Source organism: Danio rerio, chromosome 15, assembly GCF_052040795.2.
Source record: "Danio rerio strain M-AB ecotype USA chromosome 15, GRCz13ab, whole genome shotgun sequence".
Classification (NCBI taxonomy): domain Eukaryota; kingdom Metazoa; phylum Chordata; class Actinopteri; order Cypriniformes; family Danionidae; genus Danio; species Danio rerio.
In genome coordinates this window covers 26,715,001-26,738,368 of record NC_141035.1, presented here as the reverse complement: position 1 = coordinate 26,738,368, position 23,368 = coordinate 26,715,001, and the positions used below count along the sequence as shown (strand labels likewise).

General features: G+C 35.6%; 1 protein-coding gene across 50 annotated transcripts in view; it reads right to left on the bottom strand.

Moving 5' to 3' along the window:
• myo18ab (myosin XVIIIA b) overlaps positions 1–23,368 on the bottom strand; it is a 173,038-nt gene that overhangs the window by 69,577 nt on the left and 80,093 nt on the right. For 28 of the 50 annotated variants that reach the window (XM_087283037.1, XM_087283038.1, XM_087283046.1 and 25 more), the window contains 8 exons: positions 23,303–23,368; positions 15,422–15,595; positions 15,242–15,332; positions 13,348–13,540; positions 9,484–9,570; positions 4,175–4,316; positions 3,933–4,092; positions 1,948–2,134 (listed from right to left, as the gene is read on the bottom strand). The exon at positions 23,303–23,368 is cut by the window's right edge and continues 79 nt beyond it. In XM_087283037.1, coding sequence (XP_087139163.1) covers positions 1,948–2,134; positions 3,933–4,092; positions 4,175–4,316; positions 9,484–9,570; positions 13,348–13,540; positions 15,242–15,332; positions 15,422–15,595; positions 23,303–23,368 — 1,100 coding nt within the window. Of the gene's footprint in view, positions 1–1,947; positions 2,135–3,932; positions 4,093–4,174; positions 4,317–9,483; positions 9,571–13,347; positions 13,541–15,241; positions 15,333–15,421; positions 15,596–18,387; positions 18,403–23,292 lie in introns of all 50 variants that reach the window. The other 22 variants (XM_087283058.1, XM_087283060.1, XM_087283063.1 and 19 more) reach the window with 2 other exon arrangements.

Below are 23,368 nucleotides of genomic sequence, written 5' to 3'. Positions count from 1 at the left end.
GAAGTTAAAGGCCTACAAGTCTTTGGATGCCTACAATTTTGTTCTGTGTGGTCATGTGCAAGAAATAATGTTCCATGATTACCAGATTCAAAACTTTGTAGTGCTAAAAACCGAGGTTCTGCCTAGCCAAAGACAAGGAAAGAAAACAGAACTGTACAAGGCCTGGGTAATCATCAACAAGCAAAACAACTGCATTCTGACAGCAAACCGCACCTGTGTGGCAGGGTAAGTGAACTTACATTTTTACATTTCATTCTAAGCATTCAGTGTCCGCAGTTTAATGAACCATATTTAAATGTTTTTGCTGAAATCATTGCAGCAATCAAAAACAAGTAATGTGTGATTCAGCATAGAGTGAACTTGCCCGATATAAAATGAGAACTGCAGAGTCCAGCATTTTAATTAAGGGCTCACTCCAATCGGCTCTTCTAATGGCTGATAGCCATAGACGTCTGCGGTTGGCATTAAAAGGAGTGTGGTGTACAGTAAAATTTTAGTTTTCTACTTTTGGACTTTCGATTTTGGCATCCTACCGCAGAACACAACCTGTTTGCTATTGCAACCGGTATTTTTTTGCTACCGCTATGCGCAGTTGAACCCATGTAACATCATGTGTGACATAGGTTGGTAATTCCCTATAGCTTTGTATTTATGCACTTTAAAATGGATTATGTGATGCTTTATTAGTTAGGTAACGCAATAAAAAAACAGATATGATACAGATATCTATATGATACAGTTTTTGTCTTTTTGTATTATTTGAATGAAAAAAAAGGAAAAATATTTGTGGAATTAGTGCTCCTAAAATGTTTGACCGATAAGTGAAAGTTATTTTGACATTGCTTAGAATTACAATGATTGAGAGCAAACAAAGAGAAGCTTTAGCTTTCTAGTTGTGTCCCAAATGGCACACTATACATTTACTTATGTACTTATGCACTTACACACTGAACAGCATAGTATATGAATGTAGTGATGTCCTAAATGGAAAACTATTATTTTTTTACTAAACGAAATTTCAAACCACTTCCCTGATGACGTTTGACGGTTGCCAAATTAGTGAAATGAATGACCAAACTACCAAATAATCCCTGCCATGAGTTTAACTGCTTTCACAATTTGGAGGTAGTATAATCACTCTCGTAGGAGAATCCGAAATCAATAGTCTAACATCAGTGCGCCAAAGCTCCGCCCCTTCCACTAGTGAGCAAAGCAGCAGCCGCTGAGTGCGAAGTGTCCGTCATTCCACACTTTTTATAAACAGCTGAATAAGTGCATCACCCGTGTATTTACAGTGCACTTAGATTTTAGAGTTTTTAGTGTGAACGCACTACATACACTATTTATACTACAAAAATGGCAAAGAATAGTGTATACGTATGCGATTTGGGACGCACCTTCTGTCTTTATTGGTTTACTATCCTTATAGTAAATGATTAGACAAAATGATACACAATGAAATGTAGCATTTGCTATGTTTTATTAGTTCAGTAAATCTATTAGTTATTCATTTTAAAAACGTATTGATTAAATAAATCTTCGTCTTTTTAAATTAAGTTCTTTATTATTTTAAATAATTTATTCCTAAGTTAGCAGAAATTAGATAAAATGAAAAAATTGGAGCTTAAGTTACTCATCTTTAAATTAAATAATGTGACATCATATTAGCTTTATATCGGCCATCAGTCAACCTGCTCTAAGATAATACAGCCATGTTCAAATTGAACCACAACCATTGTCACTTATACATAAGGTTAGTTCATTTACATATTTGTTGTCATATTGTGATGGTGGTCCTTTAATTATAATGAGTTTTATCTCTATGGCCTCTTGAGATCCCCACATTCTGTTCCAGGTCTAAAATAAAGTTTCCATTTCAATGCACTCAGTCTATCAGTTTTGATTGCACTAGTGTATGGAAGTAGTTGTCTTATCTGAAGTACTCACCACTTGTAGTTTAACCTGTATGCAGAGGGACTTCTTCTTAACAGCAGCCACACCGGTGGTGAAGGTCTTCCTCATGCTTGTGGCCCTGCGCAGAGCCAGCTGTGACCCACCCTCCAGCCCAGCGATAGAGCCGGACAAAACTGTGGCTCCTCCTGAACGCCCCATAAACAAGCTGCTGATGTTCTTCCTGCACAGACAAAGACATGAGCAGCATGAGCCGGATCCTTTAACGCCTCCACGTTTAAAACACATTACGAAATTAGCAAAAAGCATTGCCATTTCACATAATTGCACCTCCGCAGTTGTTGTTTTTTCCAGCAAACATTAAAAGCACAGTACAGGATGTAAACATTTTTTTATTGTTTAAAGGTTGACATTTAAAACTAATGGTCTGTTTGAAAAAGTATGGAACTTTATCAAATACTTTAATAAACTTTAAGACAATAAAAAAAAACATTGTTTGTGCTCAGCGAGAGAGCAAAAATGTTTCATTCAGGAAGTGCAGTTGTTGATATTTGAGGGAATATGAAACTGTTAAGATGATATAGGATGAAATTCTGGAAAAATCATGGGATATAAAAATATTATATGATGTTATATAATAATGTAATGTATCGGACTACTGTAATTACAGAATATGCATATACAGATCAGCTGTTAACCTTTATCTTCTAACAGTTGCTCTCAACTAGTTTGGCCATGAGACCAGGGTGCGAATTATACATTGACAATGGGATGTCATCTTATTCTGTAATGTTTGGTTGTGTAATACATGATTCAGTTAATTAAGCCAGCAGCTAGCTCTCTGCAACTCTGCATGCTCGCCCATTAAAGCTAAGCAGGGCTGCACCTGGTCAGTACCTGGATGGGAGACCACAGCTAGGTTGCTGCCGGAAGTGGTGTTAATCAGGCCAGCAGGATGCTCAACCTGCGGTCTGTGTGGATCCTAACGCCCTAATATAGTGAAGGGGACACTGTACTGTCAGTGAGTGGCGTCTTTCCGATGAGACGTTAAATCGTGGTCCTGACTCTCTGTGGTCGTTAAAAATTCCAGCATGTACTTTGAAAAAAAGTAGTGGTTTAACCTCAGCAAAAATTTGCCCACTGGCTTCTGTCCATCATGGCCTTCTAACCATCCCTATATCATAATTGGCTTCATCACTCTGTCTCCTCTCCACCAATCAGCTGGTATGTGCTGCCATCGCTGTCATCCCGGTGGATGCTGCACACTGATGGTGGATGAGGAATTATGTTGCATAATTTTGGTGCAATTATGGATTCACAATGGCATTAACTGATATAGACATTTTTCTTCATTGTTGCATGGAGGGCCCCGTAGTGACCAGTCTTCTGGTAAGATGCTTCGGATGTCTGTTTATAGCGTTTACAACACGTAAATCTTGATCAGAAAATTGTTCTCAATACCGTTTTGAGAGGCTAACGGGGTGTTTTTTTGACCATCAACTTTAATTTTGAAAGAAAGATGTGTGTTAAAGCCGTTATACTTCTGTCAGATGCTGTTCAAGCGCGAGAGAAAAACCTAATTCAGTGTCTGCCGTTAGATGCCGAAATACAGCATTAGTGTTCCTGACCTGTCAGCTGTTATACAGTACTCAGCGGCTCTTCAATATACATGCAATAGATCACTGAATTATAGAGCAAACCATATTATTGGCATGAAACTTAGCAGGTCTGTAACAAAGTCATGCAATTTCCAAAAAATCTAAGTACGTTACTGATAATCTGCTGGCTGATTTGCATGTTGATTCTAATCGGAAGCTGTTTATGTTTATTTAGTTTGTTTGTATTTTGTAATATTTACCATGGTATGTGTTTTGTGTTATTACATGGTCATCAAACCCCAAGCCAAAAGAAAACCAGTACAGGTCATAAAATATTTCTACTGATAATCCCAACAGATCTATAAATAATTCTACCAACAAATTTGAGAAGATGGTTGATGGCATTAAGCAAACACTACTTACTTCTGAGAGTCTTGCAGCAAAATGGCAGCATTCTGAGAGGCAGGGTTTTGTTTGGCATGGCTCAACCAGCCCCCAGCATCATACTCCACCCAGTCAGTGCCATGGCTGTGACCCAATAGGAAGTGATGCGGCTTGTCACTCTTCAGGAGCAGGGCGGGGCCTGTGGGAGACATTGAGCATGAACTCTGCATACATCTACATGCAATGACGTGTGTGTGTGAGCATGTGGGATGTGTGTTGACCTTTGCTCTCTCCATCCGCAGGACTGTAATAACTGAAGAGTCTTTCCAGCAGAGTTTCCTCCGAGCCCCCAGGCTGAAGAGCTTCTTCCTCCATCAGCCACAGCAGGCCCCTCGCCTCATCCGTCCTGGCCAGAGTCCGTACCTGAAGCACAATGACATATGAGGACACATAGGCTACCTTTGAAATTGAATATGCAGTGTGTGAAAAGACTATCTGAGTAGTGTGGTATGTCTGAAATCATGGTATTGAATGGAAGCGAGTAAGGAATCCAGGCAATTCATGTCATAATGACAACAGAGCAGATGCAGTATGTCTACCTTTAATTATTATATTCAAATTTGCTTATATTTTTTCTTTTTTTTAATAGTTGGGAAGCTAGTTCCAAATGTTAACAGTACTATTTGTATCTACAATTATGATAAATTAAATCATGTAATTGTCTTGCAATTGTTAAATTCAGTACAGTATAAAGCCAAAACAGCAGTATATAACCAGTATATAACCCAGCGGTGCCAAAAGTTAGTCCTGGAGGGCAGGTCTCCTGCAAGGTTTAGTTCCAACCCAAATCAGACACACCTGGGCTAGCTAATCAAGCTCTTACTAGGCTATCTAGAAACATCGGTGCAAGTGTGTTGAGGCAAGTTGGCGATAAAATCTGCAGGACACAGGCCCTCTAGGACAGAGTTTGGGCACCCCTTTTATAACCAAAACAGACACAAGAGTAATGTTAATTTAATAACTGTAATACAAGATTTAGTGTAAAAATAATGTCAGTCTCTATTTTTCTTCTTTTTAGGGCAACAGTATCTACAGCAGCATCCACATCCACACCAAAAAAGCCACTGGTTAGCTTATGATTCAGCATAAATTTGATTAACAAATTGCTTAAAAGCTTGCTATGAACATAAACAGTGTAGTAGTAATTCTTATATCCAAAGACATCATGCCTTTTCAAGCTGTAAATAAATCTGGGCTTCTGAAACTAATGATAGCAGAAGTCCATTGTTTGTTTTGCTTATTTAGCCCTACTGTCCCAAAATGTTGTAAATGGTTCTTAAAAATAAAATATGTTCAATGGGAAAAATATGTTTAATGGAAATTGTTGCAGAGAAATGAAATACGAATTCAGACACTGCCACTTTGTCTTGAACTGTAAACTGTGGTCTGTAAACTTGGGGAGCAGAAAATGGACCCTACTTATCCCGGACGAGCCCCCACATTTATGGCGATGATGACATATTTTACTTTGAGTTGACCTGTAAAGTCTGACATATAACATAACAACCAGAAAGAAATTTAAGAATTTTTTAAAGAAATTTTTAATAAACTCAACTTAAAACAACCTTTGAGTTTTTAAATCCATACAGTAGATCTCTGCGTCTGGTTAGCTTAGCTTAGCATAAATCATTACATCAGATTAGACCATTAGCATTGCACTCAAAAAACCCCAAATTAAGCTTTTTTGCACAGCTGAAGTGGCCTTCGCTTTTCCAAAAATGCTCAGCTCAGAGCATAAAAAAATCACGGCTTTTCCATTGACAACAACTGAAAAATTAATTTGGCTTGGGAAAAATATGCTAGAACCATTCAAATTAAAAAAGAAACTCCCCGTTCGTGCACACATACAGTACAAAACAACTTTAAACTCTAAAAACCTTATGCAAACACTACCTTATTCCTCTCATCGCTCTTTGCAAAGATGTGGCACATTTTTCGAGCTTCTTCTTCAAATGATTCATCAACACGACTACTGCACATGCTGCTTTGTGACTATAACAAGCTCAATCTCTCTCAAGAACTTTGTTTACTCGCAATTCAAGCCCCTTTTTATTCATCAAGGCTGTGCATTGTTTAATTTACTTTTCATTTCATATTTCGATAATGACCTCAAACACAACATTAGTCATTACATGAAAGCAATTACTATCCTTTATAGAATAAGAGAGAGGAGGAGAAAACGAGAGGGGAAAAAAGATGAGCTATTAGTCTTGGGCTCCTCATTAAAGGCCTGTATTAAGTAAGAGCTGCGGGGCAGTCAGGCAGGCATTTTTAAACCTTACACTCTGCCTGTCTACTTAAGCAATTAATGCCAGTAATGGCTTCTCCCTTGTTCTGCATTACCGCACTGACACTTTGCAGGCTGCTGAATAACTAGAGATGAGACCGGTGTGCAAAAAGAACTTACAGCAATTACGTAGGCTCATGAATACTCTGAATATGTCTTTAAATATTACTTTTCACACGAGTGACGCTTGTCAGTTTGCCTCAATACTAGATAGGTGGAGGCTGGCTAATTAACTCTTCGGGCTTGTTTTAATGAAAGCTTTCGATTGCATAATTTTTAATTAAATTTAATTTGTGAATTTCTAACATCAGATGTTAGGAGCAAGGAAATACTAGAAAAACTATGACAGCACAGGTATTGTAATTCTAATGACTGATTGTGACCACAGGGGTCAAAACGCAACATCTAAGGTGAATATTACTGTACATGTCAATTATAGCAATCTTTGCAGTCAGTCATGCATCACTGACCGCATCAAATATTGTAGCGAGGCATTCCTGTTTAAATCTATTTATTCAATCTATTAAATCAATCTTTAAGAAAAGATGGGTACTTGAGATATTAATGGTAATTGGTTGCTGTAATACCTTGAAAAGGACTAAATTAAATGCATCGTGTAGTGTGTGATTAGCATATTAATGCCAGCACTGAGAAAACTATACTTTTAAATATACTTTTTTACCAGTTCATTTATTTTGTTTTAGGATTGTTTACTTTTAAATATTTAAAAATAAAATAAAATAAAATAAATGATTTTCAATAAAAAATATCAGCAGATGGCAACCTTTAAATCATTAATAATCATATTAAGAAGGAAAAGAAGAAGAAAAAAAGAGGAAGTGAAAAGAAGAAGAAGAAGATGTAGAAGAAGAAGAAGAAGAGGAGGAGGAATAGGAAGAAGAATAGGAAAAGGGAAAGGAAGAGGAAGAGAAAGAAGAAGAGGAGGAAAATAAGAAAAAAGGGAGAAGTGGATAAAGAAAAAAGAAAAGAGAAAGAAGAGAAAGAAAAGAAGAGGAAGAAGATGAAGATGAGGAGGAAGAAGGAAATAAGAGGAAGAAGAGGAAGAAAAAAACATGAAGAGGAAAAGGAAGAAAAAGAAGAAGAAAAGAGAAAGAGGAAGAAGAAGAAGAAGAAGAAGAAGAAGAAGAAGAAGAAGAAGAAGAAAAAGAAGAAAAAGAAGAAGGAGGAGGAGGCAGAAGAGGAAGAGGAAGAAAAAAGAGAAAAAGAAGAAGAGGAAGAAAAGGATGAAGAGGAAAAAGAAGAGGAAGAAGAAAAAAGAAAGAAAAAGAAGAAGAAGAAGAAGAAGAAGAAGAAAAAGAGGAGGGGAAGGAAAAGGGAGAAAATAGAAGAAGAAGAAGAAGAAGGAGGAGGAGGAAAATAGGAAGATGATAAAAAAGATAAAGAAGAAGAGGAAGAGGAAGATGAATATGAAAAAAGAGGTAGAGAAAGAAGAAGAAGAGGAAACATAAGAAGCAAAAGAGCAAGAGGACAAAGAAAAGAGGAAAAGACAAAGAAGAGAAAGAAAAAAAGAGAGAGGAGGGAGAGGAAGAATAAAAAGAGGAAGACGAAAATTAGAGGAAAATGAGGAAGAAAAAAACATGAAGAGGAAAAGGAATAAAAGAATAAGAAGAAAAAGAAGAAGCAGGAGGAGAAAAGGAGGAAGAGGAAGAAAAAGAGAAAAAGGAAGAAAGAAGAAGAAGAGGAGGAATGAGAGAAAAAGAAGAAGAAGAAGAAGAAGAAGAAAGAGGAGGGGAAAAGGAAGCTGATGAAAATATATAGAAAAAAAGAGGAAGAAAAGTGGAAGAGAAATAGAGGATGAAGAGGAGAAAGAGGAAGTAAGAAGAGAATGAGTAAGAAGAGGAAGAGGATAAAGAGGAGGAAAAAGGAAGAAAGGAAGAGAAAGAAAAGGAAAGGGAAGAAAAAGAAGAAGAAGCAGGATGAGGAAGAAGAAGAAGAGAAAGAGGGAGAAGAGAAAGGGGAAGAAAAAGTGAAAGAGGAAGAAGTAGAGGAGGATGAAGAAGAAAAAATCAGAGGAAGAAAAAGAAGAGAAAGAGAAAGAAGAAGAGGAGGAGAAAGAAAAAGAAGACGATGATGAAAAAGACGGAAAAAGAAAAGAGAAGAAAGAGGACGAAAAAGAGGAGGATGAAGAAAAAGTAGCAAAGGAAGAAAAAAGAAAAAAGTAAAAGAGAAAAAGGAGGAAGAAGAAGAAAAATAAAAAGAGGAGGAGAAAGAAAAAGAAGACTATGATTAAAAAGAGGGCAAAAGAAAAGAAGAATAGGAAGAGGAAGAAGAACAGGATTAGGAAGAGGAAACGGAAGAAAGAAGAAACAGAAAAAGAAGAAGAAAATAAAGGAAAAGAGAAAGAGGAAGAAGAGGAAAAAGAAAGGAAAGTAGAAGAAAATTAAGGAGAAGAAAAAGAGAAAGAGGATATTGTCATGGTCTATCCTATTCTCTATTGAGGGTAAAGCAGCTCACAACTGAAAAGTAGTATTTGGCTCACGCATCACTATCTCACTTTTTCACTAAATAAGCATCATTCTATGCCTGCTGAGTCTTCACATCCAATGGCACATCCTTGTATGTACTACATAAATACTTCATACAACCACATACAAGAAATGCAAATCAATAGTTCACATTTTCAAATCAAAGCTACAAATATATACACCAGCAAAACATGTAGAGCTCCTTGTATATGTCTGATTCCACTTCAGATCTGACTAGATGTCCCGAATCATTTTGAGAGAGAAACAATGTCATCAAAAGTGCTTTCGTTAGGAAAGATGCTGAACGCTGTGCCTCAGGAAGAGGGAGGACGCTTTCTCCTCAATACCCACCCACCCACACACATATACATACACACACATACAGAGAAAAAAAAATTGCCTCTCTGCTCTCATTAACATCCCAGAATGGCACGTTCCTGACACAATGCTCCCGAAACGAATGGTTAGAAATGACAATCTAATAACTTGCCGCCACAGATAACAACTCTAAGGTTGAGTTCACACTCGAATGACAAACTAAAGAACACGAAAGTCATCAACTACAACTTTCGAGCAGTCAAACTGTGAATTTCCCTCAGCATTAAAGAAGACAACGCAAAACTCAATGATTCAAGTCGCTTCTGAAACTAAAAACTAAAAAAACACCAAGTAAGGGCCCTTTGGGGACAGCCTGGGATGCACAACAGAAACCTGAGGAGAGAAGGAGAGATGAGGACGGGATGAAAGAGTTGCTTACCAATGCTTGAGATGAGGCTTGGTCTATAGCTGCTACAGACAGAGATGTACTGGACTCTATGTCATCTAATGCAAGCTCTATGTTCTCCTAAACGGGGATAAAGGGAGTATTAGTCAGCTACGATTACATACTGATTTCAGGTTAAAGGTTACAGTTTATTTAGAAGATCTAAAAATCTGTTTTTCTCTTGTTCTATGATTTTGCAGCCATAATGAAATCAAAGAAAAGGGCTTGAAATCAGAATCAATCACAACTCAAGCATGAAAATTGATCATTTCAAGAGCTTTGATTAGAAGTGCTGTAAGCGAGCTGTACGGAACGCCACTCAGACCTCTTAGTGGAGATTTATTAGGATTATATTTGAGACTGCCTTAGACTCTGGCCAAAAGAAACATAACCAACCACATTGATCACTTGTCAATCATCTTGCATCATGATGATGGTAGGAATCAAGCTGAGAGTGTGATAGTTAAAGTGGATTCTACAACAGTGGTGCTTTTGTAGAGCTGAGCTGTGTAAGAATGAAAGATTTTTACACAGGATTAAAATTTACAATTGATTGAGCACACCTTAAAGGGACGGTTTAATTTAATCGCCATTATATATCATAAATAATGTTCAGTTAGTTGCATATAAACAAAACCTCAATATACCATCATGAGAGCTACAAGTCTTAACTTTGTTCTACCAGTTTTTTTTTTATTATTATTATTTGGGGTGAATAGATGCCTGCACAATGATATTGATATAATGGCTGAACAAATTCAAAATTACAGGATTAGTTTTGAGTTGACAAAATTAAATCAGATCAATCTGGCTTTGTTGTTGCCTCGACCGTCGTCATAAACTTTATCAGTTTGCTCGGATTTTGAGTTCACGAGCATGTGCGGATGAAAGTGGGGCATCAAACACATGCCTCGAAACTAAGATACTAAACTAAGATTGACTTCTTGAGAGAGTCGATGCAATTACTAGGAAAGAAAAAAGTTTTTAAAATATGAATAATTTAAAAGCCTTTATACAGCAAGATGACAAGAGCTGAAGGACAAAAGAAGCTTTATTAGTGCAACTGAGGTTGTAAACACCTCTATACATAAGCCTCTTTCACAGATACAGACCTTTCAGAATTTTCTGGAAAGAGGTCATGTGTAAAATGTTTTGAAAATACTGGTAAATTTGTTCCGTTAATTTTCCGGATAGAGAAGTTGTAACATTACTGGTAATTTGCTGGAATGCTGCTTTGTGTAAACGCAGAATGAAAATTGCCGGAAAGAGCGTGTTCACTTTTAGAATGTTCCAATCAGAGCAATCAGGCGCATTCACATCCACGTTGATTATGAAAATAAAAGTCTTTGAAAATTTTCCGGACACATTTAGCTGCTAATTAATGTTTCTTTGTTCCTTCTCAATGCCAACTACTGTATGTAAAAAAACTTTCGATAAAATGCTTATGATAAGCCGCTGTTTCTTTACCTTTAAGCTCTGCTTTAGTTGCTTGACGCATGTGCACATAAAGGAGTGCTCTGGTGAGCGCCGGCACACATACCTTAATAAAAAGTAAAACTATCAACAAAAGCTTTCCCAGTGTAAAATTTACCAGTATTTTGGAATGGATGTTTGAATGGTCTTTTCCAGAAAAATTCCTAAACATCGGTGCCTTTATGAACAGCGCTATTTTTAATTTATTGGTAAAGTTGTTCTGGAAATTTTCTGGATATTTACCAATATCACTGTGTGAAAGGGGCTATTGACTGTAAGTTAACCTCAAATTTTTTTTTCCCTTTTATCTTCATATTGATTGAAAACAATTCTTATTTTGCAACCATCTATACATTTATGTTTAATCAAACAAGAAAATAGCATTTAAGTTAAAATACAATGGATTACAGATATAATGTAAATCACTATTAAAATATAAATCATTTAAAACATATATCATGAATAATCTTTGAATAACCTTTAATTTGATCAGCAGAAATGGGGGGAGTGTCCTTATTAAGTCATGTGTCAGTTTGCTCACAGATGATTGGTGGAATCTCAGTTTGTGATGTCTCAACCAGAACATAACCTAACCTAGAGCAAGTTAGCTTTGCAGTGTATGCTGCCATGGCAACAAAAAGCAATTAAAGCCAATCTACCTTCATGGTACCTAAAACCCAGGTTTGGTGTAAACTAAACTAAAACTTATCTGGCTAACCAGCTATTATGGCTTTGTGGTGCAGGCCCCAGGTTGTTTGTATTGTGGTGTACACAGAAGTTTAGACTCTTCATTGCTCCCTAATAGAATTTCAAAATGTAAATAGATTAGATTATTGTAAAACTGGAAAATGTCCTGCATATAGCACCAGAGAGATTCTCCCCAAAAGATGACCCCTTAAATACTTTGCTCATGGTGCACTCTCAGAAATAAAGGTATGCAAGCTGTCACTGGGGTGGTACCTTTTCAAAAGGTACAAATTTGTACCTACAGTAAATGGTCAATATTAATACCTGAAGAGTGCATATTAGGGTGCTTTCACACCTGCCTTATTTGGTTTGATTGAATCGCACTAGAGTTCGTTTCCCCTTTTGGTACGGTTCGTTTGGGCAGGTGAAAATGCAGCAATCGTACTCGAGTGCGCACCAAAAGCGGACCAAATAAGCATACCGAGACCTGCTTGAAGAGGTGGTATCGGTACGCTTTCAAACGAACCCTGGAGCGGTTCGTTTGTGGTGAGAATATGATCCGTACTAAAACAGGTCCAACCGCAAAAAGTACTGCTCGTTTTGGACTAATTCAGCTGCCGTAAGCCGATGCGCTGTGCATTATGGGATATGGAGAAAAAATATTTGTTGACAGCGCTTTACCAACAGAGAGAGGGGGGAAAACATTACCTGATGGATCGTTGGTAATATTTACGCATGATGACCATGTCGCAGTTTAACTAAATTAATTCACGCCTCCTCCTGAAGTGACGAGCGATGCATTAAACACTTGTTTTCCAGCCACAGCCGCGCTTCATTTTCGTAATGTATAGTTTGTCTAAAGCAGGGATACAATCAGCCAGCGCAGTCGTCCCTCCAGAGTAAAAGGTTTTGTTTACCTGCGGGAGTTCACTGGCATTTTCCCGCACGTGAATTCTGACCAATCAACAAGAAGTTTAGGAAATATGTTCAACAACATCTGGCCAATGAGAGATGTGGATTTTGTCAGATGACTGCATTTTGGTTAGTTTCAACTGGTTCGGACCAAAGCCAGCAGTGTGGTGTGAAAACGACCCAAAGACGGCAGAAAATGCAACAGTGTATCATTTATTACCCTTGGTCCGAACCAAATGAAGCGATCTACAGATGTGAAAGCACCCTTAGTATCTAAAAAGTACAAAGGTCTTTCTCTTAAAAATGTAAGGTACTAGTATTTATTTTTGAGGTTCCAATATAAACTCTTTAAGTACTAATGTGTACCTTTGAAATGGTACCACCCCAGTGACAGCTCGCATTACCTTTATTTCAGAGCATGTAAGACCTGTGCCACGCACTTATTAAAAAAAAAAAAAAAAAAAAAAAAAGTAGTAAAATAAGAGTAAAATATGTATTTTTAGTATTAAACTTTCATCTCATGCCAATAAGTCTGTTGGGAGTTCCAGAACATTTCGCTTACAGCATCTTCTGTGACTGGCTCATGCACTTAACATGAGTATTGATTCTTGTAATAAGGTAAGCAAATCTGATTACAACAGCTTAGAAAAAAGAAACATGTTAAAACTGCAATAGAAAATCAAGGTTGTAACAAAATCAGCAGTGATTTAACTCTTTCTAAACACAGTTTAAATGAACTGAGCTTCAGACAGGAACTGTGTGGTATGATGCGATGGATTGCTGCACCTCCTTGTAGCGCTCCAGCTCCTGTACAAAGGTGCGTTCGTGGAAAAGTGTTTGGAGACGCTCCTGTGCATAGTTGTGGCAGAGCTCCTCGAAGGTGGCACCACGCTCTCGCTTGGCTAACTTTGGGTTCTGGAATCCCGGTGTGTCCACAATAAGCAGAGAGCACAGGGAATGCTGACTCGACTTTAGTGCTCTATACCAGCACAAACAAACAAACAACAGATACATATTTAATGTAGGTTAGAGTGCCTAAAAAATACACTTCTCTTGCACAAATAGCCATTAAAAAGCCTATTCCCATTACTACTCTTTACAGTCTTTTTTCTATTGTTTTTGGCATAATATCCTAAAATAGTGTGCACCACTAGTGCTACCAAATATTTTTTACAAATTATTTATAAAATTATTAAAAACAGCGGTAAACAGTTTAAAATCTATGTCTTTTTTATTTTTCCCTTTTTATTTTCCCTTTTTTTTAAACAAATGTCTGTATTTTCAAAATACAAGATTAAATGTGCTTTCACACCTAGACTTTTGTTGCGGAACCTGGCGCGTTTCCCCTGTTAGCGCGGATTGTTTGGCATATGTGAATCCAGCAATCATGCTCAGATCCACGCCAAAACAATCAATCCGAGATGGCCTGAATGAGGTAGTCTCGGCTTGATTGAAACAAACTCGGAAGCGGATCGTTTGTAGTGAGAAAGCAATGTGATCCAATGAACTAATAAACCAGGCTATATCACAGTGTATTATGGATCTGTAATAGGCATATATGGTTATAAGAAGAGAGAATGACAATTAGGGCAAAATGTCATCATTCCTACTGGTAAACGCGTGTTCATGTCAGATATAAAATTGAAACCATGCTGACCAATAACAAGAGCTGTTTATCTGTTAGGAAATTTGACTGAACTGCAGTCTTAGTTTATCTGTTATTTCTCTCTATAATGGAAACCCTATAATGCATAGTTCTAGCCAACAGCTATGTATGAGAAAGTCTTACCTCTGATTTATATTTGGTGATGATGTGTGTGGGTGTTACCATTCAAAATGAAAGCGCAGCTTTTCGCTTATAATGCCATAAATTAAAATAAGGACGAATGACAGCTGAGCGAGACTCTGAACAATAAACCATGAAACTCTGACTAATGTGAGATTTTACTCACACGCGACTTGTTTTAGCAATTTTGATTCGTTTGGAAACGTTGCAGTGTAAAAGCGAACCGCACCAAGGGCAAATAGCAACATTGTAACCCTTTTATTCCCCGTTTCAGAACAAAACAATCGGTCTACAGGTGTAAAAAACCCTAAAATCACAATATCAGAAAATCAATGTGGACAATTCTTTTTAGTTTATGTTTTATTTTTATTATTTAGCTTTAAAATTTTGCCACGTTTTGCTACTTTTTTTGACTAAAGGTCTGACGGCTAACCCCCCTCCAAAAGTAATTTTATTGTCACTCTATAAAGAATAGAAAATCATTACATAGTTAAAATTATTAAAAGTAATTGATTCATAATAAAAAGTTTTTTTTTTCATTTGTTCAACCTTGCTTTGTTTAACACTAAATTAAACATTTATATTATAGCACAATACAAAAAAGGCACAAACCTTTTTATTATTATTATTTACAGTATCGTTTTAGAATTAAAATGCAACTTTTTAAAACAACTATAAATATTAAATGGCACATTCAGAGAAAGAGGACAAAGGCATTTAAAGACATTTTTAGGCATTTAACACTAATGTTTAAAACATATTTTTAAATTAGTTAAAGTTCAAGTCATCTTTTAATATGGCTATAATCAAACTGGTTTCCCAGTAACTCAATAAGCCACTGGAAGGGCAAACAAATCACCCTGTTGACACACATGAAAATAAAAGAATCCTTACCTGTTAACAAGTGAGATGACCAAAGTAAATAGCTCAGAGTAAAGCCCAGCAGCCATGGCCTCCAGACACTCCAAAGCTGTAATTTTTGGACCTGCAAGACAAAACTTTTACATTATATCTCAATCTTATCACTGGCAAAGCCAGCGATCACAATTCCTTTGTATTAGATAAAGACCTGACCTGAATTGTCTCCTGTGCCAGCATCGTCTGGTCCCTGGCGGAATGAGGTGGATCTCTGTAATGTTCCTTTGGGCTGGTGTTTGAAGATGGCAGATGAGAGCTCTTCCAGGGTGCAACCCAACAGGTAAGCAGCCTTCTGGGCCCATTCATGACGTGCAAACTGCTTCCGGCCCGCTGGGAGATGCAGAGATGACAGAGTGAGCATCATATTGACTGAAGCAGAACTGATGACTCTGGGGCTCTTTTAGTATCTGAGAAAAGTCTTTCACAATTCTGCTGATATATCAAATAGGTATTTCCATATTTTCACTATAGCTGTTAATAATAATTATACACTTTTGAGAACACTAGGAAATGGTTTGGAATAGGAAAAAAAGCAGGGATTTTTAGTTTGAATGAAATCTAGGCTACAGTTTTTTTTTTGTTTTTTTTTTTGTCAACAATAAAACTAACGTATTGCCGTATTGTGATGCTTATAGAACAATCCTCTATGGCTATTGGCATGTGTATATTACTGTATGTGCAATTTTGCTATGTGTCAGGGAATTTATGTTATGCTTGCTGTTTTCTTTTTGTCAAAATAAAATAATAATAATAATAATAATAAAAGTAAAACTAACTCAGTGATTATGCTTCTTTAAAACATCGGCTTTAAAAGGAAGGAGAATCTTGTCCAATTTTCTTTCTTTTTTTGTTATTCAAGTTTGTCATCCAGTCCATCTCTGTGGTATTTCCATGCAAATCCATCTGTTACTTGGTAAAGAGTTGCCAAATTAAGCAGATGCCATGGACAGACTGTGTGACATGTCCTCATCCTCCAAAAACATGAACAAATTTATTGAAGGTAAAAGAAAATACATTCAAGACTAGATTAAATAATTAATTTACTTGTAACAGAGATAAGTTTCAAAATATCTTTTAAGTATTTAAGTATATCTAATAATTTTTTAAGCTTATGATATCAATAAATATATGATTATTTTTTCACAATTTTACATTTCTCATTAATTAAATAACAAAATAAATAATTTATTAAATAATTGTATATTTAGTATTAATATATTAATAATTTGCTTAAGTATCATATTTATTTTGAACTAATATTAATTTAATAATTTATTTAAATGTTACAATTTTTGTATAACAAAACGTATAAATTGGCTCCATATTGTTCATATTCAGCATAAACAACCGTTCAAATGTCTGGGATCAGGATCAGTAAAATGTTCCGTGTTTTTGTCTCTTCTGCTTTACAAGGGCAATTAAAACTCTTAAATTGTGAAATACTATTTAAAACTATTATACCTTATCTATAGGAATATTTCTTAAAATGCATTTCTGTGACTTAAAGTTGAATTTTCATTTTTATTATTCCAGTCTTCAGTGTATGATTCTGTCTAAATCATTGCAATTGATGATTTGATTCTCAAAACGCAATTCTAATTATTATCCATATAGAAAACAGTTGTGCTGCTTCATATTTTTGTGGTTATATATTTTTTATATATTTTTTGGAGGTTGTGATATATCACCCTTCCAAATGACCATCAGCTTTTATTATTTATTCATTTTATTCATTTCATTTTGTTGTCGGCTTAGTCCCTTTATAATCTGGGGTCGCCACAGCGGAATGAACCACCAACTTATACTTATACAGCAAGTTTTTTACGCAGCGGATGCCCTTCCAGCCACAACCCATCTCTGGGAAACATCCACACACTCATCCACACACACACTCATACACTACGGACAATTCAGCCTACCCAATTCACCTGTACCGCATGTCTTTGGACTGTGGGGGAAACCGGAGCACCCGTAGGAAACTCATGCGAAGGCAGGGAGAACATGCAAACTCCACACAGAAACGCCAACTGAGCCGAGGTTCGAACCAGTGACTCAGCAACCTTCTTGCTATGAGGCGACAGCACTACCTACTGCGCCACTGCCTCGCCCCTCAATTTATTTATTTTTATTCAAATAAATGCAACTTTAAAAATTGTATTTACTGAATTATTCTGAAAGCAAAATGCATCCTAGCTTAGACAAAAACATGGACTAAAAATAGTTTAAGCCTAAAAAGACTTCTGAAAAACCATGTGACATTGAAGACTAGACAAATTACATCTCAGCTTTGAATCAGAGCAATGAACCGCATTTTAACATATATGCACAAAAACATTTAGCAAAGTTACTGCTTATATTGTATTTTCGATAAAAAATTTATCTTTGGAAAGCAGAAAAGACTTCTTTCTAAAACATGAAAACATTACCAATCCCAAACTTCTGAGAGGTATTTTGACAACCACTGCAGAGAAGCACATACTGTATATAACTCAGCTTCAAAACTGTCAGAATGGGTCTGATGTTGTCAGAGTTTTAATGTTTAGAAATCACAGAAAATGTCAGCTTTTTAAATCCTTTTCCAATGTTTCCAGCAGATATTGCTCCGACTGACCTCGAAGAGCAAAACCACAGAGTCAGAAATGACAAGAGTGACACTGAAGTGAAGAGAGAGAGAGAAAGAGAGAGAGAGAGAGAGAGAGAAGAGAAAGAAAACAATGCAAGCCTCTGGTGCAATAGATGAACGCCAAAAATAAACAAGAACTGAGAGCGAACAGGCTTTTTTATTTGCGTTTGCGTCTTAACAACAGAAAAGCACTGCAGAAATGAAAAGTCTACAACATGGAGAAACATCAGAGAGCTCCAGCTTTAAAAGACAACAAAGTTACGATGCTCCCCACATATTTCAACTAAAGTTTTATCTAAGCTTCAAGACTGAGACATGGTTAGAAACCTCTGAAAGAAAAAGGAGCCCAGCAGAGAAATGAAAGAAGAGAGAAAAAGAAGACAATAGGAATGCAAATGGAAATGTCTGGCAACTATGATAACAACATAAAACCACACACACACGTACACAAATGAGGTGTTTGCTTGTTGTGCTGATATATAACATTCATTTTCTTTACCTTCATCAGCTTCTGCTTTGTAACGGCATGCAGCATGCAAGTAGAGAAGAAGAGGTTAGAACATGACAGACAAGTCTTCAGTACTGTACACAACAAGAAGGCACTCGTTAGCACACATATTATTGACTCTTCCATGCATTTCCAGAAGAATTAGTTGCCAATTAGTAATCGACCGATACATGCCTTTGCATTTGTTAACACTTCTGAGAGATGATGTCTAGAGAGCAGAACATGTAATATTTCAAGGCTACTAATAGACTAAAATCAATCTTGTTTTTCTTTATTTTAACTTGTAAAAAAAAAAAAAAAAAAAGCTTGCCTATTATTCAGTCACTTTTTTACTAAGGCTTTAAGTATTATGGTAGTTAAACTATCACATAAACTTGGTTAGCATTAGTTAAGAAAATCTGCTACCACTTTATAATAACTACACAATATGAATCACCTATTAAGCATTTGCAAATAGTTAATTTATTAACTCTTAAGTAATAACTCTGCATTAACAGACGTTAACAATTTATAAATACAGCTACGCTGACTGTTTTCTTGACTTATATAAGCACATTTTTGATGTTAGAATCATTTTTGAATCATTCAGAATGAGCTAGTAAACGATTAATAAACTATTCAAATTCTCATTTGTATATCTTATTGTTCAGGCATACATTTATAGTTAATTTGTATGTTAATAAATGCTTTATTAATTTAACTTCACACAGTTTTGTGACCCAATCTAAAGTGAGGACTACTTATGCTTTATTAATTCCTTTAAAAATGAACAATAAATGTTTGCAATCTTATATAAAAACAGATAGATAATAAATTACTCTAAACTTTAAACATTGCCAAATTGAAAATGTTTGAACAGGAGTGTTCAAACATAATTAGAAATAGATGCAATTCAATTAATTGTATAAAACAATACATTAGTTATGTTAATACTGTTAAGTTATAATATGTTAAGTTAATACTATATTATGATGCAACATTTCAATGTTATTTAGTGAAGTTTAAACTGTACAGTAATTTATTTTAGTTAACATTGCAAAGATTTATTTGTCATTTGATACGGTTTCATTTGTGTATCTTGAAATGAATAGAAATAAATAAAGTCCTTTATTTTATATTTTTCCTGTTTGAAATGTAGCAAAGACTTTATTTATCATTTATTGGGGATTTATAAAGCATAAATAGTCCTCACTTTATATTGGGTCACAAAATTAGATGAGGTTGACTTAATAAAGCAATTATTAATATACAACGTAACTTCATACATATGCCTGAATAAAAAGAAATATAAATGTTAATTTGAATAGTATTAAGCATTTACTTATGCATTCTGAATGACCTTAAAATAGCGCCTATTCTTAAATAATTAGTTTGTAAATAATGCAATACTTAATTTAGTTATGATAAAATAATCAATAACAAAGTATGAAAATACAATCATTAAGCACATTATAAATGTGCTTATAAGTCAACAATACAGCATTTGTACCTGCATTCTAATGAAAATCCTTGTATGTCATAATAAACGCCTCTACTGTGACTTTCAAACTATTTAATGCATCAATCCATTTCTTTACAAAAAGATTTCACTGAGCCCAAGCTTTTGAAAGCTAGTGTATATCGACTGCTATTCCAGAAGCTCTATTGTACACTATTTTGCCTCTATTAAGAAGAATAACGACTGTAGACCAAGGTACTGTAAATAAATCCCCAGCCACAACAGAATGAGCAGAACAACACTGCCCCCTGCTGAACAGACAAGCAGGTACAACTAAGCGACACCACAAAAAGACTGAGTCTGTATAAACATTCAATGCAGTATCCTGATGGTTAAGATCTGGTGCTTAAAGACAGAAGTTATCGGTTATTACAAGTAGCTGGGTAGCTTTAGTCTTCAGTATCAACTCTGGACACTGAATCAGCAAGAGTACAGCTGTCAGAAATAAGACTTTTACAGTATTTGCCTGAGACATAAAGGAGGCATGTGGGTATATGAAAGAGTTTCAGAGTACAACAAATGAATCCTTTGTAGATGCTGAAAAATTCACTGACAGTATATCAGCAAACAAACTAGACTAAATCCCAAATAACAGAGCACTCAAATCTAAGCCCACACACACTTCCAGGGTTCCAGCTTGAGCTGCAATCTTGATTCTAACACCCACAAAAATCTTGTTCCTAAATGGCACCAATTCGGCTGTGTTTGTTAAAACTTTTTATAAACATGAAAACAGAGAATATATTCAGATCTGCGTTTGAACTAGATGCATTATGATACGAGTAATCATTACTTTATTAACGTTATCTTTGCATTACAAACATTTAAATTGTAACAACGTAATGCAGATGTAAACAGATTAAACTGATATAAATAGGAGTTCATCGATTACTAATCTAAAAATATCTTGATGCCTATTAAAAATGAATTTTGTTGTTGAAACACTCATTCAAGAGATGCATTCAAAAATGCTGATTCAACCATTAATAACGCATAAGGATGTTGAATCAATAAATGAAATGATTTTCTCAAAAATGCTGATTCATCCATTAATAATGCATGAAAATGTTAAACCAATAAATAAAATGATTTGCTCAAAAATGCTGAATCAACCATTAATAATGCAAAGATGTTGAATCAATAAATAAAATGACTTGCTCAAAAATGCTGATTCATCCATTAATAATGCATGAAAATGTTAAACCAATAAATAAAATGATTTGCTCAAAAATGCTGATTCAACCATTAATAACGCATAAAGATGTTGAATCAATAAATAAAATGATTTGCTCAAAAATGCTGATTCATCCATTAATAATGCATGAAAATGTTAAACCAATAAATAAAATGATTTGCTCAAAAATGCTGAATCAACCATTAATAATGCAAAGATGTTGAATCAATAAATAAAATGACTTGCTCAAAAATGCTGATTCATCCATTAATAATGCATGAAAATATTAAACCAAAAACTTATTGATTTGCTTAAGAAAGCTGATTTATCCACTAATAATGTATGACGATGACGATGTTAAATCAATAAGTCAAAAGATTTGCTCAAAAATGCTGATCAGTGTTGCCAGATGTAGCTGACTGATTTCAGCCAGAAAAACCATCCAAAGCCCGTCGAAATGCAAAAACAACCACCCAGTCACCTGAAGGCTATCATAAGTCATAAGTGGTTCAAAAGCTGAGGACCGGGGGTGTGGCAGGGATGGCATCTCTTTGTGAGATCATAACCGGTTTATAAGTAAAGACCAGGGGGGTCTGGACTGGGAGGGCCTTGCAAACCACCACAAATTTTCACTACCCACCTATGTAGTTTTTTACCAACACAATCAAATTCAAAACCGCCCAATCTGGCAACACTGATGCTAATTCATCCACTAATAATGCATGAAAATGTTGAATCCATAAATAAAATGATTTGCTCAAAAATGCTGATTCATCCACTAATATCTCATGAAGATGTTAAATTGATAAATCAAAAGATTTGCTCAAAAATGCTGATTCATACCGTAATGAAAAAGATACAGCCATTGAATCATTTAAGATAGTTGTTTAAAAAAGCTAATTCATCCTTTAATGAAACCAAGTGATGATTTTGTCAGTTAGTCATTAAATCATTTAAAGCAGGGGTCACCAAACTTGTTCCTGGAGGGCCGGTGTACAACTAATTTTAGCTCAAACTCTAATCAAACACACCTTAACAAGCTAATCAAGGTCTTACAAGATATACTTGAAACTTCCAGGCAGGTGTGATGAGGCAAGTGGAGCTAAACCCTGCAGGGACACCGGCCCTCCAAGACAGAGATTGGTGAAACGTGATTTAAAGAGATTTTTGCAATGATTCGAATTTTTAAACATTTCAATTGACTTTAGCGATTAACACTTTGCCAGAATCTTTAGTAAATCTCAAATTATTGTGTTGAGTTGTAATCTAGATAAAAATGTCATTCTCTGTAAAATTGTGCACCTCTAATCAGCATATTTTATTACCGAATCATAAATTTTAAATATGGTTTTAGTTGTAATAATAGCTTTTAATAAAAAATTAAATCACGTGTGAAACACAAGTGGAAAAACATGAGAAATGAACATATTTCAATCATTTTAAAAAAACTATTATTTGGAACATTTGCATAAACAATATTATTTTCATATGAAAAATGTTTCATATGAGTTTCAAGGGTAATTTTACCCTGAAGTTAATATGTGACGCGTCTTTTCTTCGAGGGACTTTCAGCCAAAAATAATTTTACAGCTGAGAACAAAGAAAATGTACATTCTTTATTCATTTTTCTGATGTTTCCCATTACTTTTTTTTCGCCTTGAAAATCTCTATTTCAATTTTTTCCTGTGACTATGGCGCTCCCCATGACTGTGGACCCCAGAGGCAGCATGTAGACAGAAGAGTTTGAAATCTGGTGATTAAAAGGTTCATTAATACATCATCCTCTGACTGCATGAGGGGGAAGTGATATCACAGGCTGTGAATACTGAGCCATCCATTCTCATTAGAGCTAAAGTAACACACACATCTCGAAACTCCTCAACATCAAACTGTTTCCTGAGCCACTCGTCTCTCCTCTTTTTGAGCTCAGTAAGCAGACAGTAAGTCGGCCTTAATTAATAAAGTCTGTTTCTGTGCTTGTTAGGCGTTTTGAGCGCTTTATCTCATTAGAGCTTTTTTTGAAGCTCTCCAGTTCTGATGTGCAAAGAGAAAGCCGTCGAATGGTTTTGTGAGCTAAATTAGCACAGAGACAGCAGTGAAGGGCTTAAATGGAGAGACATAGAATCAAAGCAAGATATAAAAAAAGTGTACATTTTATTCTAAGGGTTTGTGCTCATCAGTCAAAGCAAATCTATGAAGCAAAACACTGTCTGATTTGGTGAGCATTCCATTACCTTTTGTGGCCCCTGCAGCTCCAAGGTGATAAATGGCACCGAGAATGAGCCATAGAGCTTTCTGCT